The sequence below is a fragment of the Rhagoletis zephyria genome, unplaced genomic scaffold, assembly GCF_001687245.7.
Source record: "Rhagoletis zephyria isolate East Lansing unplaced genomic scaffold, Rhagoletis_zephyria_1.1 Rzeph_scaffold_02367, whole genome shotgun sequence".
Classification (NCBI taxonomy): domain Eukaryota; kingdom Metazoa; phylum Arthropoda; class Insecta; order Diptera; family Tephritidae; genus Rhagoletis; species Rhagoletis zephyria.
This window is the reverse complement of record NW_016159451.1, coordinates 19,850-41,312: the sequence shown is the minus strand read 5'-3', so window position 1 is coordinate 41,312 and position 21,463 is coordinate 19,850. Positions and strand designations below refer to the sequence as shown.

The following is a 21,463-nucleotide window of genomic DNA, read 5'->3' as shown; positions in this document are numbered from 1 at the left end:
ACACTGCAGATATATGCACATCTGCTCTACAAATATACTTGTGTATGTAGATAGTTTAAATTCAGACATTTCTAGGAAAAACCAATTAGAAAATAGACTAAAATCTTGATTAAAGAAAATTATTGAAGCAGCGCTGCTGCCATACATACATAGATACGTACAAAGGTTTCCCAAAAAGGCGAACAATGGATGGCCATTTGGAACTCACTGCTTTGTTTTGCCCCAGCACGGATTAAGCAAAATACTTTCTCGTTGGTGAGTTGTCATAGCATTTGCAGCTCAAAAGATTTCAACCCGATATACACACACACACGCTGGTCATTCTATTGTTCCTTTTGTGCCGGCAGATGCTGCACAGTTGTGGTCATTCAATGACCCTGCAGTTGAAGTGGCTACTAAAACCAAAAAAAAAAAAAAAACGCAATACTTTCTAAATCCTTCATTCGACAAAATTTCATGCTTTTATGGATTTTCGTCTATTTGACAGCTGTAAGCTTTACTTCTGCACAACATGTATGTGTGTTTGCAATAGTTTTTTGTCTGGTCTGTGTGGTAGTGCGAAATTTGTTACCCGGAAAATCTCGCTAACAAAATTTAAGTGCTTGTTGTATTAGTGCATTATTAGTTCGGTCTAAAATTTATTTAATATTCAGAAATTCCCTAAATTCTGAGAGTTGAAACCAACCTTATAAGGCTCATTGTTAGCGTAGCTACTCCGCAGCAGAACTGTCGCAATGGCGTTGGGTAGCGTCTGCACTTGGCAAAAGATCAATAAGGGCACTCTGCAAGGTGGTTTCCTCCCTTGCATGCTCTGCACCGTGGTTGTAGATAACCTTCCAGTGGGACCAGGCAAAATGGGCTATCTATCGCATATGCAAATTGTGTAGCACTTAAGGTCAGAGGAACATTTTTGAATCAATTTTTTAATCTGACTCAAGGTTACCTAAACTTGGTACATACATAAGTGGGCTTCTAACTGCGGCTTCGGGGCGAAACTGGTCTTGCTTACTAAAAACTATAAAATGCTCGAAATGGCTCTTCCTTCGTTCGGAGGTGTCCGCCTGAACTCTCCGAGAGGGTAAAGTACTTAAGACAGATCTTGGATAGAAAGCTGTCATGAAAACATTGAGGATTGGTCTAGGTAAATAACATATCAACAATTAAACACTAGGGGTAGATGTTTCCTCGCCGGAAGTAGTTAAATATTGCGCCTAAAAATATGCATTACATGCGCTACAGCGGAAATGGACCACACGCCATTTCTTTAAATAAATGCAGCCAGTCGGGAAGCAGTTGGAACGCAGTTTGGTACTAGTCCGAGTGAGTTTCTGCCATGAAAAACAGCTTCTTACAAAAATACAATCGCCCTTCAGAGTCGGCGTAAAACTGTCGGTCTCTCTCCTTTGTGCGACAACATCAAGGCGCACGGCACAAATCAGAGGAGTGTAAGCACCAATCTATTAATAACGTTGAATAATTCTAATATCTGTTGCAAAATTTTATACACAGAAGACTAAAAAGTAGAAAATAAATAACATAAAAAAAAAGTTAATATAGCACGCTTTTATAAATGGACTAAAAAGTAAAAAATTATGTTTCTCAGTCGGATAGAATTCGTTTTGATAACTTCTGATTTTGAAATTTTATCAAGTCATTCTAAACAATTTATGAGATTGAAAAGGAAAAGCGTGGGGCGCGTGTAATAGACTTTGAATTGATATGAAAAGAAATATATGAGGGTAGATATATGAATAACGATCGCCTAAAATCGATCTCAAATTTTGTAGTTGCGCTGAGAAATTTTAGCTTTATGCTATGTAGTTTGACTATTGTCAATTAAATCTAATGCTTTGTATTGCTGTAAGTGCTCAGCGTTTTACGTTTTCACTTTCGTAAATTATTTATACTGACTTTTGCTAAAATTTCAAAATCAAAAGTTATCAAAATAAATTCTATGCAACTGAGAAATATTATTTTCTACATTTTGGCTCATTTATAAATGCGTGGTGGTATTTTGAAAAGTTTTTTAGATTTATTTATTTTTCATTTACGTTTTGAAAACTTTCTACTAAATATATACGAACAAGTATTCAACAGATTTAGTTATTTAATCAAAATATTTAGTCATAAGAAGTTTGCAACCATAATATGTATACACACACGTACATAAGTATGTATGTACAAACCGAGATGAGAGTGTCATTTGTTTCCTTACTTTTATTCGGTTTCATGGAGCCTGGCCGAAAACCAACATTTTTTATGTAATGAAAATCTCAGTCTACACGTGTCAGTTACTAATTCACTCTATGAAATTTACCCAATCTCATATTTTTGCAGGGTTTTTGCAATGTACAAACGTAGCTAAATTTTTAAGTATGTACATGTGTAACACTGTCTAGCATTTGAGTTGATTTCGGCTTTTACTCTTTAAACTGCTCCTTGAGAAATTTTTTTTTTTATGAAGCATATGTAAACACATGTTTTTACAGATATTAGCAACAGCCGCTGGGTGTTGCACAATAACTTGTACCTATAATGTACAAAAATTTGCTACAAACTTTTCCTTTTCATTATTTTGCACTCATCGTTGCTGTTGGGAGCGTATGATGTGCGTTGCTGTAAAGTTTATACAAAAGCCATGTAAGTGTAGGCACTTCATTTTCTTTTGTTGTATCTGTGTTTAATCCAGTCTAGGCTTGAAATAAATCAGTACGAGCATGCAAACTCAAATTCACCAATAAATTACACTTTTTCCATTTAGAATTAACTGCCAACACACAGCAGACCTTGGTGATACAGGTCGGTGGGGAATTAGCAGGAAAACTCTTTCTTTCTCAGATGACAATACATTTACTGATAATTAAAGCCTGGCTGGTTAAAGGTATTAAGGGCATTACTTACCGATCGATGTAGATGCCGATTGACAGGTTCCGTTTACCTAAATCGTACCAAAAAATCGACGTTTAAGTCTTTTGAGATTGGCAAGACCAAGCTTTGATATCTGGCTAAGATTTTCTTGGCAAATGGATTTCGAACGATCATTTTTCCTTTCTTCTTCCTTGCTTCAAGATTTTCGTAGTTTTCTTAAGGAATATTTAGCAATACTGACAGAAATATTTATAAGTAATTTCTGCATGTCGCCTTCAGGTAAAAAGATGATGTATCTAGTCGTTTGATAAAATGTTTGCAATTATCACCTCTAGTTTGAACGCTTAAGTTGCAATGATTTGGGGTCATAAAAATGTACGTCCTTGGGCAGCCGAAATCTAAATTTCTTCCAAATTTTTCATATACTCACTCATTTCAAAAAATGTGATAGACATATCGACGTCGAGGTATTTTTCAGTACATTGCGTCTTTTATCGATCCTGCCGACCTCTGGTACCTCCTAGCCTACTATGGCCTAATAACTCAATATTTACCCCGATAAATAAAACTAGTACCATCCACATACAATATTCTAGTGAGCGATAATTTGTTTTCCTTATACCGTCTCAATAAGTTACTAAACATAAACGTTTATTTTTCGACCGGAGTAAACGTTGATGTTGAGCATTCGCCTGAGTTATGTAAATACATAAGTATGCAGACAAACGAAAAGGGTTGAATATGTCTGTTGGAAATAAGGGTATATTCCCTTAGATATATGTGAATATTGGGTATCATGCATGAAAAGTGCGCTTAAGCTTCAACGCGATTTTCAGTACAAACTCTTGAGTTTGAGCTCACTCCATCAGCACAAAGATGCGACCAGTGTTAGTTTTGCATTCATTAGTAAGTTTCTACAATTGGTAAGTCAGAGCAAAGGCAATGGTGACACATTATCTTATGAATAAATAGTAACGTCTACATCTCTGCCTGCGACATTGTCTGCCTTACTGCACGTGGCCTTATCTGAACATTATAGTATTAAAGCAGTAAAAGTTGAAAAATGAGAATCACCACTACATATTTACTTAATCAAAGCCCCCCCACCCCCCAGTAGAACTTGGGAGCATCGTACGATTGCTCGGTGAGTACTCCCTGGGGAGTATATGAATACTACCCATTGCTCCCTATGCTTCTGTGTATAAGCATGTAATTTTGTATACTCCCTTTAACATTGTATGTCCTAGGAAGAGATCTCCCATTACGCTCCTAAGCGAGCAATTCTGTATGCTTGCACGAGCATCACTCAAAAACTAATACATGGAGTTGAATGCAGTTTTCTAACTGAAAATATAAAAAAAAATAATTCTTAGAGGGTTGCCATCTGTTTAATAATTTAAGCTTCAGTGAATTGATAAGATAAAATAAATATTACAGTATGTCTGTCAAAAGAGAGAGGTTTAAGATGGCTTACAGCTGCAAGTATTTTTGTTGAAGGTTGCCACCTGTTTGAAAATTTTAATTTAATTTGGTTGATAAGATAAATTAAATATTACCACACGGGTTTCTAACTAAAAGAAGAAACTTTTTTTGTCGAAAATATTTTTGAGACGGTTTCTACCTGTTTGAGAATTTGTATTTAATTAAATTCGATAATACTAACTAGCATCGCAGTAAAGACATACTTAGTGCTGCTCTTAACTTCCTCCAATTCAACTCCATCCCTGTGTAGCACTAATGTTAATAAAGTGTTCTAATTACTATCACAACTCTATCTCAGTTTAATTACACGCAGTTATTAATTCGCTTGCGTGCGAAAACTTTGCTAAAATAAATATTTCCATAACTACCGCTATGAATCTATGCGAGTTACATTGAAGTGTTAAAATGTTACACACTCACAAAGTAGATATGAAATGCAGAAGTGCATTTTAAATGAAAATTTGTTGTCGTTAGCACGCAATCAGCAATCATAGTAATTTATTTACACGCCTGCAATTATTCGAGTACATTCACACAGAGGAATACGTATTTACATAAACGCAAAATATTGTGCATACGTATAAATTATTTATTTATGTAACTCACTTTGTTTTTACACAATGTGTCTGTCGATCTGTCGATCTATCTGTCAATTTATCTGACTGGCATATGATTATAGTAATCAACAAACATTCGCGACGTGTTGCCGCCACACTCGTGGCTGTTAGTTGAAGTGACGCAAACCACAGAACGCAACCAGAGTGGAAATCGAATTTTCCAATAAATAAACCACCAGCCAGCGCTATCAGCTGCCTGGCTCACTGTCGCTTACGCTAACTTCCTCAATACCTGGCAAATGAGCAAAAGCGAGTGCCCAGTCGGCAAAGTCGCACATTTATTTGTTCAAGCAGTGCTCTGGCCATATCAACCACTATTTTGTTTTCTTCGATACCACTATGGCCAGGAAACCCTGATATGGAGCCGGGTAATCGTGGGTCTGCTCTTCACATTTAATTATAGGCAAATCGTTTAGAACCATCCTTCAATTGCTACCTTCGAAGAGGTATATATTTTGGCGCTGTAGATATTAAATCGAAGCCTGGTTTTCAGAGTGGACGCTGATGGAGTATTCTATTACAGGAGGGCCGCTTTCTGTATATATATATTTTTATTATTTAGCTTGGAAGACACCACAGTAGTCTGATGTATGCATAATAGTGCTTAGAAGTAGTAATTCCCTCAGTAAGAGGGGAGACAAGTATCTTTGCACGTACGTATAAAACCAAAAAAAAAAAAATTATTATTGGACCAAAAAGTTGTAGGTAGGCACTGGTGCCAATGGTAATCAACTGGCTACAACCATGGCGCATAAGGCTTCAGTAGCAGTATCCGGAGGATGCATCAGACTATGCCGAGCATCCTTTGAACTGCCATCAAATTATAACTTAAGAAAGTTTTATTACATGGCAGTTGAGAAGTGCATGAAGGAAATGTTTGCCCTCTCAGCAGTACATAGCATGCATTTAGGCGCCTAAACATGGGGTTGCTGCCGACTTTACTATTTAGCTTAAAGCCATCGCTAAAAATTGAAATGTTTCTAGAGTCAAGCTTTTGACACTGCAACTCTCGCTCCCGACGAAAACTTTTTATCAAAGCTGGCAGGTAAGGTTTTTGCCTAGTACCATTTCAGCTAGACTGAAGTTTGTCGCATAAAGTTCCGACAAAAAAAAGCAGTTTTTGTTTGCTGTGTAGAGAAAGGCCCCGGTGATAGGCATCCTTTTTATTTTACTGTTGGACGTATTTTTGCCCAGCGTACATCTCCATACTGTAACCCCGAAAAAATTTCAAAGCTTTTCTCTAATTCAAGATCTATAAGCATCAAGTTCGGTATCACATCTAAAGCAGACATTGGATTTGTCCACTCCACTCTCCTAGGATCGCTTGCAGGAAATTTTCCGATTTTTCTAATTTGACTGTAGTAAACATTTTGCTGCCTGAGTAGCGCCAGGCCGTAAAAAAAAGTGGAAATATGAGAAGTGTGTAAAAATGCGAATTTGCGGGAGAAACGAAGAAAAAAACATATTACTGACAGCCGCAGTGACCGGGTAAGTAGATGGGTGGATATGTATGTACAGACGTCACGCGAAATAAAATAGCAGCGCCGGATAATTATGGGCACTAATGAAAGTGCGCAAATCCAAGTAAATGGCGTGTGGCAAATGGCTGATGAACGAATGACTGCTGATGTTGAAGCAGCTGATGATTTTGTCGATAATCCATGGAGAAATAGAGAGTAAAAGTAACGCAATTGAAAGCAAAGATGCGGGGGATAAAAGCGTACTGGTTAAAGTATAAAAACTGAAACACGAAAGCAAAATCCAAACTTATATTCCCATAAGGGATATAGAAAAAAAAGTGTTATTTTTGTTTGCAGTTCACTTCGCAATTCCTATTCTTACAGAACCCACGAACTGTTTCTTTTTTGCGGTTCTGATTTCAGCTGGCTGCAAGTTTTTCATTTTGTTGCCACAACTGCCACTTTCAGCAACTCAGCGATTAGTTTAGCGACATATCAACGGCAACCTCAAACATTCACACCAGTGTTGCCGCATGTTTGGAAATCAAGCTAGATATATGGATTTTGTTTCGAAAGATTTAAAAATCGTTGTCGATTCAACTAACAATTTTAATAATCCAATAGCCCTGCAAATTGTGATGTACCTCTTGATATTGCCTCCGAAATGCAGATGGTTCTATAAGATGGCTTCACAGGAAACATATCTGGTGGTTTGCTATTGAATGTGACGTAAAATCGGAGACCGTAGCAGCTGATACGACCTATCTTATAGGATAGGGAAAAATGCTGATTGCACAGAGAAAATTCGGGATTTTCTGATGCTCCTCTAGTGACTGTTCAAAAAAAAAAATGCTGGCAACACGGATTCTCTTGCATGCGTGTAAACCGACACTACAAAATTAGAATGATGTGTGCTTGTTAAGTACACTTGAACTGAACTTGAGCTTTCAAGTGACACGACAAACGCAGCCTACGAGCTGAGATCAGCAACACCATAGTGTGTAATACATAAATACATACATACACATTTATACATATGTATATAGCACAAATATAGCAACAATAAAGTCAAATCAACGACGCTGACTGCCACTGCCGCTCACTTCAAGTGTCACAAGAAAAGGTCGCTTTGCCTCAAGGTTGGGAGTTGGGAGTTGGGAGTTGGCGTTTAGTAAAGAGCAATTCACTTGAGATAAGCAAACAAATGCGCGAATTTGCTTCGCCTGGCATTTTGGCGATTAAACACCCACAACGCCCATACGCTGCCACGCGTGCATTCCGAGCAATATACCTACACACAGTGCAAAAAAAAGGAATGTCACACATACGCACGCAAAACAGACAATCAAAGGGTTATACGCCCCCGTCAGCATTGCAAGCTTGTGGTATGTAAAATAGTTTCTTTGGTGCAAGAATGCAAAAAAAAAAATCCGATATTTTTCTTGTTTGCTTTGTGTGTCATGTAGATAGTGAAGAAGCGGTGGAATTTCCAATATTGCAAAGAAAATGGAGGGTATATACATACATACATGTATATGTATGTACTTATGGCACCCAGCAGGCAAATCTACTAGTTATTGTATTTTTATGTATTTTTAATATGGGAGCGAGTGTCAGCGTACGCATCAGCACCAACCAGCAGAAATACTACTAGCTTTCATAACAGTTAACGGTATTGAGCTATTGAAATTTCAAAGTTTTATTAGTTGATCCAATTATCACTGCTTATCGAATTCTACAGTGTTACCAGAGTGTAATGGATTGTGGAAATTTTTCGATAGCTTTGGAAAAATTTTGAGCTATCAAATTTAACCGAGCTATCGAAATTTATAGAGATATACAAATTTTATCGAGTTATCAATTTATATCGAGATAGAAACATTTATGAGCTATTGAAATTAATACAGCCCTCTAAATGCACAGTTATAGCAATTTAACGATAATTATCGAAATTAGTCCAGTTATCGAATTTTGTTAAATTATCAGATTTTAGCGTTTTTGAAATTTAGTAAATTCTCGAAATGTATCACATTATCGAAATTTATCGCGAAACTGGAATGTATCGGGTCAACTCCAAGTTCTGCGGAAGTTCTCCAAGGACCTTCAAAGATATAAAACATTTTAGCCATGTCTTTGTTCCAAAGCAGAAGATTTTCCGCTAAGTAATTTTATAAGTTAAACGATGTGCTAATTTAGAAAGCCTCTCCAAAGTCCTTAAAAAAAAAAACCTAGAAAAACGTCGAATTTCGACAGAAGCTGGCACTCCTAAATAGTTACTATTATTTTGCTAGGGCGCTGCTAAAACAGTTGCAATGGCCGACATGCTATAGCTCCGGCGTGCCATTCAATAAATCCGCGGTTCCTATCCCAACTTCGTTAATTTTTTAAAAAGTACTATTTCACCTTGAACGTGTCGAAATGGCCTCCAACTAACGATCTCAGTACCATAATCGATCATCTTCGCTCCACGCAAATTAAGTAGTCTTTAAGCGTCGAATTGAAGACAGATGGTTTTGACAAATCGAATACAGATGTTGCTGATCGGCTTACCAAAAGTTGTTGAAATACCAGTTAATGAACTACTAGTGGTTTTCTACCAGTGGAACTACAAACAATTTTTCCGACTGACTGGTTTCGGTTTTGACTACAAAGTACATATTTTCCCGACGTTCGACAGTGACAGTGGCCTCATCGCGTACACTCTTACTTATACGCTATTCTGCTTATGTATGTATGTATGTATGCTACTTCGACATACTTATCTTATACATATGTATATGCTATCCAACCGCTTGTGTAAAGCTACGTTCATTGCAACAAACTCCGGCTCAAGTTGTGCTGCCTTCTTTTACTTCGACCTCCCTAGGCGAGTTGGGGTTAGGGGTGCCTTCTTGCTTTGCGCCACTTTGCATCTGTTGTTGTCTGCGCATCGAAAACTTTTACTGACATCTCAAGAAGTCGTAAGTGCGCGCAGGCAATATGAGCTTTGATTTATGTACACAAACGCTCACAGTGCCAGGTTGCACCGCTGGCGCATTTTTTGTTTTTTTTTTTTTTTGAAGAAAAAAAGTGCACTATTTATGTATGTACGTACATATGTTCGTACAAGCGTGTCGCATTAAATCTCTTCGAAGTCGTCGAAAGAAGGTAAAGAGTGCAAATATTTACTCAGCAGTGGTTTAAAACGTTATGTCACTGAAAATATGGGCCAACATGGAATTGTTGCATAAACTTTGAAAACAAAATGCGAAATTTGCACAATTTTGGGGCATAAATTTGTTGGAAAGTGCGACAGTGAACTTGAAGAGGCCACAAAAACGTTTTGATTGGGTAGCGGTGGTATGCTTGTGTGATGTCAGCAAATAATTAAAAATCCACTAGTAATAGAACCTAAAATATGGTAATACTCCAAAGGAAGAGCGTGGATTTTTTCGCACAAATGAGAACAAATTTTTCTTATGCCAACTTACGTAAATACAAGTACGTATTTTGTATAAATACATCTTCTAAACTTTAGTAATGCAACGTGCGGCAGTTCTACTAGAGCGGTATTCTAATGGCGTTCATCTTTTAAACCTCGAATGTCCTACAAGGTCGCTAAGGAGCTATTACGTTTTGAAATATACTACATTGCGAAATGGTTCGACCGAACAGTTGCAGGTTTTGAGATTTCTAGATTACCTAGAATCCAACGCAACTATGTAGTTTCCATACGCTTGGGTGATATTTTTCATCAAAATAATCAAGCTGAATTGTTCTGTAATTCGCACAACAATTAGGTATTATTCTTTGAATTCTCCTGAAGAGAGTTTTCCTATTAAAAAAATATTGATTTCCTGATCTCATACGCTGACATCTGTTCGATATCGGCGTTCGTAAATGGAATTGATGACCTCTGTTGGCAGGTAAACGGCTACCTCTTCAAACTTTACCGCTTCTTTACGGCCCGGTACCTCTTAACCACCTGGACGAAGGAGGTCGGTCTTCAACTAGGTATTCACACCAATTTTGACGGTGTATAACCCAGCACCTGGCGCAAGGACAAAGATACGCGTTGCTGGCACCATTCAATTATGTTGCACCTGTTTGGCCGCCGGGGGCTTCATGGACGCAATTGACAAAGCCACAGACTTGTTGAAACGCCGCACTCCGGGCAGGTTGTCATCTGATTTCGCCTAAACGCCATCTGCACATCGATGCCCAAATTCATCCTGTACGCAGTTTGTAGAGAAGTGCTATAGACGCAGACACCCAAATAGGCCCTTGCATGAGAAGAATGTAACTACGCGGTCCAGACCTCTACAGTGCAACTACTGGACCCAACGACGTACAGATGATCTATCACCCCAAGAATACCTTACTAGCAGACCAATTTTCACCTATAGAAAACATCGATATACAGTCGCCACGTGAGACCTGCGATAGTATGGCCCAGTTGCGGTCTGAATACTCCAGCCGTCTGCATCCCTGCCTATCCATACTCGAACCGGACCTACCCATCCACATGCCCACTCAAGCCTACTCAGCTAACACCCCTCTCGCTCTGATGCAACCACGTCGATTATATTTTCATTGTTTTTCTAAGCATACTTTCCACATTTTTTACAGTTAAGTGTGTTCTCTATGTAACAATAAAATTCCTTGAGCGGCAGCAACCCCATAAACACTAAATTATTCTAGATTAAAGAAAACAATTTACATTTTTCCTCAAACGTCGCCTACAGATTAGCAAATTAAAGAAAAAATTACATAAATAAATTCAACTGCTAGCGATGCTGTTGTATATAATTTTTCAATGTAAAATAAGCTATCAGCAGCACCCGAAAACTTATCACCCATCCTCCCAATTAATCTTAGAACTAACCATAATCTTTCTCCATAGCCACGCTTTTCACTTCACATAAAGTGCAGTACAATTCTTAAGAATGCTTTTATAGAAGTTTTTTATAAAAGAAAGTGTCGCACTTAAGCTCAGAATATCTATAAATATACATTTCTCGCATCAAACGCGCCAACGAAACCACAAAACGCCACATCCGCATTGTCGGCCGCGTTCGTCGTCCGCGTTCGTCGTCGCCTATCCATTCATGCCTTGCCTTTTTGCCCTTTCCATGCGACGCTGCAGTAAATTAATCCGGCACTTTGAATATTTCAAAGCGAAACTTGAGCAATTAATTTTACTAATTGCTTTTTATTTTTTACGCGGTCACTTCAGTGCTAAGCTGTTGGGAAACTACAGCCGACTAGCAGCTGGCATCGCCCAGCTCCAATCATGTTGCGGCTGTGAGAATTTATAACAGCCAGATAGCTGCGGAGTACAGCCGCCAATGTGAGTGTGAGGGGTAAGAGACGAGATCTGAGATCTAAAGTCGAGACGGAGACGGAGGCGGANAGAGACGAGATCTGAGGTAAGAGACGAGATCTGAGATCTAAAGTCGAGACGGAGACGGAGGCGGAGACTGAGTTGAATATAAAGTTGAGGATGAAGTGAAAGTTGGGCAGAGCATCAAGTTTTTTAAGGACCCTTAATGCGACGCGAGCGGTATAATGAAGTCACAGAAGCTGGCAGCTGGTAGTTGTACGACTGTCGCAAGGCACAACGAGAACGCCATGCGCCAGCCTTCCTTCAAGATGGTCAATCACAAAAAGTCAGCAACTGCTTGGCGCTCAATTCAGCGCAGCTCAGCCTTTGAGCGCGAACTTTTCTGACATTTATACGGAAAATCAACTGGAAGCTGCTGGTGCGCCCCACCAAAGTTGCAGCAAAAAATATGCGAATTCATATTAATTAAAACGAAATTTTCTGTATTCGAATGTCTGCGCGTTGGCAGTTATTAGCATTCGTATGCGCTACAAAAAACTCTGCATGCCAATGAATTTAAAACGAGCCGCAAACGTCAAAGCGCCAAAGAGAAAAATGCAATACTGAGGCAATATGTAAGTCGTGCACTGTCTTGGCTAAAGTGAAAAAAAAAACGAGGCAAGAAATATATTCGTCGTTTCCTTAGTTGAGTACTAGCGATTTTTGCGCTTGAGGCTTTGCGTATGCTCCAACCTTTTTATGCTCTCCTACTTTCGACATAAGAGATGAATATTCAAATGTAGACGCAATTTAACGAAATATTTTGCGACTACGCGCAGCACGACAGAAAAGATAAAAGGAACATGGACGTGCCATCCGCAAAGATGGTTGCTTAAATCGAACGCGTTACAACAATATTAACAAACACCCGCAACCATTTTGGCTGCAATCAACTCGGCGTCTTGGCTGCTATGCATCTAACGAGCTGGTTGGTTGGCGGATGGCTGATTGCTTGCGGTCACGCTGGCTGACATGCCGGCAATTCCTACCCTTGTCTGGACACTGTAATCGAGTATCCGCAACTACAATCCCGGTATCCAATAAATAGTACTTAGTAAGCAGCAACTATCTCCTTGAAAGCTTCGCCAACGACAGATCTTTTTTTTTTTTGCTTTACCAAACAATTTCATTGTCTGCCAGTGCTTGCCTGCAGCATTATGAAGAAGTTGGGAGCGGGAGCAGCGGAGATTCGTCTACAGCTCCCTCATCTGCAATCAAACATTGCTGCACTGAATAATGAACCGCAAATAAGTAACTTGGGAATTGCCGGCAGCAACAGACTTTTCTCGGAGCTTTCTTGCACCGCCAATGTCGCACAACTTGCTTCTGTCTGAAATTTTCTGCTGCAACAACGAACGTCAAACAACGCTGGGAAGCATATGCATACATATGTATGTATGTATATAGATTTCACGAATTGAAATTCGTATTTATGGTACCCCCCCACCCACCCCATTCCGTTCTTTTGCTAAACCACAATATAATTTCGACTATTATCCGCTCTCGCGGTCACTCACAGTTGACAAACTGTAAATGAACGTCTCGCCGCTGGCAAAAGACAATCAATCGGTAGCAAGCAAGCGACTGAGCAAGGCAGCGCATTATTTTACTGTTTAGAGAGGGCGGTCGGGTGGGGTGGGGTAGTTTAGGGTGGTGCATTATGCAATTGAAGGAATTGCAATATTAATTTTAATGGAAATCGATTTGTTACTCTTTGACTGGTTGAGGGTTTGGTTGACAGGCAAACATTTATTAAAACTTTCTAGCAGAGAAGGGGGAAGGGGAGGGATGTCTGATGTCAAGGAATTGCCGGAAAATGTGAGGATTTGAATATTTGGAGAAGGGAATCGAAAGAGCATTGCCGATAACTTTCGTCAAATATGACTTGAATGAATGGATTGATTTTACAGTATTATCTTAATTTTTATTTATTCGCTTTTTTTAATATTTTCTTGAATTTAAACGAACATAACAAATTTGAATGTGAAATGTTATGGCAGTCCTTATTTCGGATCTGTGGAGCTCGACCCTATTAAGCTGGCATTTCAGCGTACTATTTTATTTATATATAAGGAAAATTTGAAAGTTAGGGGGGCTCGAGCACCCCCTGCCCCTACCTGGCTACGCCCATGAATATGTAGATGAAGAAAATGATACTCATAAAGGTAAAAACAAAGATAAATATTAAGAAAAACATGAGGATGAAGATGAAGATACCGATAAAAATAAAAATGAAGATAGAGGAAGAAAGATTCAAATAAAGGTAATTATAGAGAAAAGGATATAAATAGAGACAAAGAGACTCCACCTGGAAACAATTTCGGCATTTTAGGTATTCTCGGGATTCATCGATATAATAATCGATATTTTTATCGAAGTTGTTATCGATATTTTTTTATGGATTTAGTTATTTTTGGTTGAGCCGTTTATTTTGAAAGTGGCATAAGTCACCTCGTACCTCTTGTGCTTAAATGACCGCCTACTTATAATCGAATGCATCTCCAAATCGTTCTATCATCGTAAACTAATGGCAAAACCTTCTACCATTGGTTGATGAAGTTGAACGATTAACCGACGTGTTCAGATACCAGTAACCGTTGATTTAAGCACAAGTGCTGTGANTAACGCAACTTTCACTTCTCCAGTGTGGCACAGGCACACTTACTTTCTTTTTTCTTTTATTTGACTTTGGTTTCCTTGAAAACTGACCTTCACGTCTACGCTACGCCTACGAATGGCAGCGCTATTGGAAGATCTTCTAATAAAGCTTGCAAAGAGAAGGACTAATTGAAAAATCCCTCCCTAAAGGCCTTTATTTAGACACGCTCCACATTTTGACGACTATGTTATATAACAGCATACATACATAAGTACATAACGACACCTCGAAACCATACCTTAATTAGTCAGACTTGGTTTGGAGGCGTCGATATGTAGACTTAAAATCATCCTTATGCAGATTTTGTTATTATTTTTTGTTTTTTTTGTTTAATGTCACTATAACGAAAGCACACTCTAAAGAATATTACAAACAGACATGTGAACCTCTTTTTCCACAAATTTGAAGAGTAGAAAGTAAGACTTGATTTGGTGCTGTGTTGCTTTATCGTTAAATTCATTTCCAAATTGTAAATATTCCATGAAAATTGCTTGCCTGCATGCATTTCCAATTTCCTGTCATGGAATTTTCAACCAAAATCCCCACAACTACATAGTCTTCGAAATAGCAAAATTAAAAAAAAAACAATTTCTTCATACACATAAGTATGTATGTATGTATGCCAAACTTTACTCACCGTTTGGAAAATGCTCCGCCATCATAAGAAGCAGAACGCTGAAGAGCTGCGTGTAGTAGCCAACGATGGAACGTCCGCATCGCCAAGAACTTTGCTGTTGTCGCTGCTGTCTACTTGTGTTGTTGTTTATGCAGCTGCTGCTGCTGCTGCTGCTGCCGATGCGTAGTAGTGACGTGATGCTGCTACAGCTGCTGCTGTTGCCATCGTAACTTTCACTCAACGACTTGTTGTGGTCGGTGGAATTAAGCTGCTGGCGGTTATGCTGCACCTGCTGCAGCTCACGCAACTGGACGAAGCTTGTGTTGGTGCAGTGTGGCATGATGCCAGTGACTATTTTCTTTTTTGCTGCCACTTCATCAAGTGGTGCGAGTTGCAAGATGCTACTCTCAATCATGTTGGAGGTGGTATAGTTGTGTCGTTTTTGCTGTGTTTCTGGCAAATCTGCGGTGCGTGTGGCTGCAACACGGCAATGCGCTGCAGTTGTTCGCAATTCCCGTTGTTGCTCCTGCTGCTGCTGCAGGGGCTGGTGCTGGTGCTGCTGCTGGTTCTGCGTGGAAGTTGCGCGTGCTGCACGTTGCATCAACACCAATTCACAGTTTTTCGCTTTGTCGAATTTTTCACTGCAGCTGCTGCTCCTGCTGCTGTTGAATATTTCAAATTGTTCGACTTGCTTGCGTTGTTCTTGTTGTTGTTGTGATTTTTCTGATTTTTCTGATTTTAAACAATTCACTTCTATTTGAGTTGTGTACGTCATTTTCTTATTTTTTTCATACACCAGACCGGGTGAGCCCCGCTCCGCCAGCGGTCGTAGTTAGCGCTGCGCGGAGTCTCAATTTGCCGCCGAATGAAATGTTGTCACGCGAACTTTTCTACACTTCACTTCTTATCTACTTTATATCTTTTTTTTTTTGCTTTTTACTTTATTTTGTTGCAACTCATTCAGTTTGATTGCTGTATATTATTTTTTCTTTTTGCTTTTTTTTTGGCTAAATACGATTTTCTCGTTTCTTAAGTTGAAACTGCAATTCTAAGTGTATTAAATTAATTATTTCATTGCACTGTGCCACTTCCACGACTTTCGTGCGCTCTTCGATTTATTTTGCCCCACTGAAGGCGCGCCGCCCACTTTTTCGCCAACTTATTAAATAACGCCCCCCTTTGTTTCTTTCTTATCGATCACTTGTATATGTATTTGCCGTTACTTCTGCATCTGTAAAGTTTCATCGCTTTTTTGGAAGCTTTCGCTCATTTTACGTTTGCAACTAAATTTTAATTACTTCAAATGTTATTTATCCCATTTTGGCAAACTCGTTTTTTTTTCTCACTACCCTAAAATTGCAACAAAGTGTTTCACAATTGATGTACGCTGACCAAATTGGGTTATGGGATGATTCAGTTCGCTGGTTGCTTTTGCGCGAAAGAAGAAACTTTCGCTTTATTGGCAGTTTGTCTAAAGTTTTAGAAGCTTCAGTGATGTTTCCGACGTTGCTTTTGTGTACCAAGTTTCGGCTCGCCTATCGAAGTTTTCAAAAACTCTCTGCTGCGTTAATCTGCAAATGAAGAATAGAGAAAAAAAAACTTAGTATTTTTTGCAAATTCCTGTGGATAGCATGAAATTGAATGAAGTGCTGGAATATAAGAATGTTAAAATTTGGTCAAAGTTTCGAATGCCTTTTAACTGATCACGGCTAAAAAAAAAAGCAATAAATTGAAATATAAATGTAATGGAAATAATGCATAAAAAGTAAGGTTGCAATTGCATACATATGTATGTATATATGCACTTACGACTACATGTACATACATACATACATACTAAATATATATGTGCAAATCCGAGATAATGCCTTTCGAAAACCAAATGATTATAAGTAACTAAAATAGGAAATTTTTTTTATCAAGCCTGGTATATTGTCTGTCGTTTTCACAATTAATTAAGAAAGGTTGCAATACTGTTAAGAGATAGAAGTAAAGAAACAAAAAATGGTGTGAATATCACATAAAAAATTAGGTGGCAACCCTATTAAGAATTACAACATGTTAAAGAGTACATATTTTGAAGGTATATGCACTGCGTATACACATATACATATTTACAAAAATTATTATAAATTGATATTAAAAAACGTGGCAACGCTCAATGGAAATATTTCTAGATTAATGGTCTCAACTCAAGTTCATTTGATATCCATATTCAGTTAGTTTACGTTAATTTTCTAGAATCGAAAATTAGTGGCAACCTTACATTAATATCTTAAAGCGCAGCACTTACTATATAAACAAATCACCTTAATATTCTAAAGAAAAAATTTAATAAATATATGATGGAAAATAGGTGGCAACCCTATTAAAAAATATTTCTGAATTGGAAATTTTCAAAATACTTTCCATTTGATACCCACATTATGGTGTTTTATATATTTGGCAACTAATTTCGAACAAGTGGCAACCATATACGAATATTTTCGGCGATAACACCTTTCTAGATAACTTCAAAATGCAAAACATTACGCAATGCAAAATTTTATCAAAATTTTTAGTGCTGTTTACGACAAACCTGTGGATATGTATAAATGTATATATGTACATATATAATGTGACTTACATAAACGTTCACGTGTTGATTTTTTTTTAATACTTACAACGTTTTTCAATTTAATTTATTTTTTGTTATTTTTCTATAAAACTATTGTCCAAGCTTTAGCCAAAATTTATGACGTCAAATTTTTAATCTGAGTCTTTAGAACACTTTCTTCCAAGCATGAGCTTCTTATGAAATAAAATGTGGAAGACCGTTCGGAGCAAAATGAAAGACATTAATACCAGTTTTCATAAATTGCACTTTTATATAAAAAAAAAAAACCGCAAAAGCCGTCACCACAAAAAATTAAAAAAAAAACGCAAGTTTAGCCGGTTGAAACTTAAACCTCATAAGACTAAACTTTTATGGGCAATAAAACTTCATATGCACCAAAAATGTTGCAAAGGCTTAGATTAAAAAACCTCGACATTTTGGTGAAAATTTGTTGAATTTTTCTAAAATTTTGTACAAAGTTTGAAACTCTGTTTTATGTATATGGTTTTGGTTAAATTTTGGACAATATTTTTATAGAATAATACAAAAAATTTTATTTGAAAAACGTTGTGAATATTAAAAAAAAAAAATCTACGTCAACATTTATGTAAGTCACTGTAATATGCATATGCATAATTATAAGAATTGCTCGTTTAAAATAATAAGTAATTTATTTTTGTTAAACTATCCGAATAAATACCCCGTTTTAAAACCTGGGCAAAACAAAAGGCAGTGGAAAAGTTTAAGAACACACAGATTGAAAAACACCTGCTAAAATATAGCAATAGTAATAAGATATCTCTATGGTTTTCTTCGAGGATAAAACCTTTAATTTTTAGTGTTTATCTTTTCAATGAATCTATATAAAAAAAGTTAAAAATACAAAATGAAAAAACTAGTTCGCGCAGACCTACTGAAGGGAAGGTTACAGCTTTACCTACTCAGCTACAATGGTCGCCTTACAGACACTGTTCTACATATTTAATAATATGAATTAAAAACCAGAATCTTTAGTTTTGAGCATAAATCTCTGGATCCCACTACGCCCTCAGTTATTAAATAATCACCCAAGTCTCTTTTGCGTTTGTGCATCAGTGCAGGTCGAGTTCAAGCGTTTCGATCCGCCCTGCAAAATCTGCATCGCTCCTGCTAGTAAATTCTCAGTTTCATCCGGTGATAGTTTAGCCTGTCCTGTAATAATTCTTGAATGAAGCTTATTCATTCTTAAAGTTCGTAAAAGTACTTTGAAATGCTCTAAACCTGGTGCACACATTGTCCCAGTAGGGATCTCCTTCATCCTCCAGCTGCGCCACGACAGATAGTGTCCATTGTCATAGGCCTCAGAAGGGCCCTGGGCCGATGAAAGAGATTGATCCTACTTTCTTCGCAAGTTTATCGGCTATCTCGTTTCCTTCAATACCAACATGTACCGGAATCAGAAGAACCCAGACTGGACTGGCCAGACCAGGAGTATTAAGATTTAGATGTTTTCTGATGACAATTGAGCACCTAAGTAGCCCTTTGGTTAAGATTGCGGTGTTATGATTACGGTAGTTTCACTTGATATTAAAGTCCGACCAGATTTCTATAGCATACGTTTCAACCTGGAAAAAGGACATATAATTTCCCGTAAGTTCCAAGTTTCTCAACTTCGGTCAAACTGCACCTATCTCGGTACCCTCTTCGGTCATTGGCCATCAGTTTACCAGGTTATCATATTTGGTTATTTGTGTCACTTAGACAAGTTTTAAATCTATTTGTAAAGCTGAACTTGTCAAGCATTGTATCGTCGTAACCACATAATCAAAATGGTATCCATTTGCCTTCTAACAATGGCGAAGTTAGCTTGGCCATTCATCGATTGCAGTACGCGCCGTTGCAATGGAAAATTTTCCCCAAAAACTCAATACTGTGATGTCGAGTAGTGGAAGCCATGGCCTCCAAGAAGGCTCATAATTTATAGTCCAAAGATTGATTTCTGGACTACCAGATGACCAATCGGCCAGGGAAATGAAGTTCGGAACTGAAGTTTGTGTCGCCTAGCCTAAAAACCATTTACAATTTAGTGAACTAATTATCATCACCAATTTCAATTGCACTCATAAAGTTGTATTACAAATAAAATTCGCCAAAATAAAATACAAACGAAAAATTTAAAAGCGCCAAAGCGGAAAACACACAAACGCTAAAAGAAGCAAACCCAATGGAACGAAAACTAAACAAAAAAATATATAAAATAGAACCGAAATAAGTAAAAAACAAAAATAAGAATCAAAAAAAGCGAATGCAAATATTGCAACATAAAATGTTGCCAGATTGTATGTATGTATATGTACCATTTTATTTGGCAACACAAAATGTATGCAAAACATATGAAAGAAGAAAACAACAACTTCAAAAAAACAAAAAACGGCGTACGGACGAAAGGGCGCTTGAATAGAAATATTTACTAAGCCAAGAGCTCGCAGGAGGCAAATAAAAAATATGTATATTAGGGTAGTCCAGAAATGCACGCGGAAAAATTAAGGTCGAATTTTAATGCGCTCATCCCCTAGGATTGTTCTAAATCGAAAAAGCACTCCCCTGTTTTTTCCGAAACAAAAGACGTCTACAGGTCGCCCAAATTTTCAATATATTTTATATGGGGATAAAACCACGTTTCGTAGAAATGGTAGGGTGTTATTGAAAATCACCATTTTTCGATCGGAGAACGATGTTTCTTTCGGGAGACTTCCAGTAATAGTACCCAATTCTTTAACTATTTTGCCTCCAATTTCATTTGTTGTTTTTTTTTTGTGGTCTCTAAAAATTGTTAATATTAAAAACCTGTTAAACAAAGCATTCGAAATTATTATTGATAGTCTCTTGAAGAGAATTAAAGTTTTACGAACGAAAAACTTGGTTTCAAGAATTCATATAATTTTTACGAAAAATTGCTTCTTTCCCATATAAAATACTATGTATATGTAAAACTGTGAGCGCTTTGTGCGTAACAATTTTTTGATTTCAAAATAGGAAAACAGGGATATAACTTTTTTCAGAATAGAACAAACCTGGTGTTGAGAGCATTCTGACGGTACTTATTGTGGACCACACTAATGTATTTACATACTGTATACATATGTATGTGCTTGTGCAAATAAAAAGCTTGCCAAAAATATGCAAACCTAAATATGTATTTATGTAGAAATGTATATGTACTTATATGTATAGTATATATGCATATTAGGGTGGGTCAAATTTTCTGCATCAACGGCACATCGCTATTATGGTTATTTGGGTCATTTCAAGCATTTTTGCCAAAGAAATCATAGGTCTATAATGATTTTCGAGCCAGCGATTTTTTCTATCTAGTTTTTTTTTCCAAAAAGTGACTCACCTGTTGAAACGCTTTATTTTTGGGGTCGACAAACCCATTTCCGGCATTAATTTTTTCTATTGAGGGCCGCCAGAGGGCGCTTCCGTACTTTTTTTTTGGATTTTAACGCCTTTTTTCCGAAAATCGACATAATTTTTGCGAATAGAAATAATAAAAATTACTACAATCAACACTCAATCAACATTGTGCAGTCTCCGCTGGGTGGTAAAAAAAATAGAAATAAATTTAAATCAACCGAAAAAAGTCGGTGGTAAAACCGCTGCCGCCGCAGTTATGAGCTATTTCATATGCCTGCGTGAGTTTTAGTTTTGACTGCGGTTAACCGTCGACCGCTTTACCGTCGTTTAAAATATAATTAATATTAATCCTATCACATCTTTTTACTTTACAATTGATCGGTATCGTTTTGGCACAAACACCCTTA

At 37.5% G+C, this 21,463-nt stretch overlaps 1 protein-coding gene across 1 annotated transcript in view; it reads right to left on the bottom strand.

The window, feature by feature from the left end:
• The window catches only part of LOC108366669 (uncharacterized), a gene marked incomplete at its 3' end in the record, with an annotated part of 44,474 nt that extends 23,390 nt beyond the window's left edge, over positions 1-21,084 (bottom strand). The window contains exons 1-2 of the mRNA XM_017621129.1: positions 21,040-21,084; positions 15,086-16,635 (exon numbers count right to left, since the gene is read on the bottom strand). Of these exons, the coding sequence (XP_017476618.1) occupies positions 15,086-15,839 (754 nt within the window). The remainder of the gene's footprint in view (positions 1-15,085; positions 16,636-21,039) is intronic.
• Between the last annotated feature and the right edge of the window lie 379 nt (positions 21,085-21,463).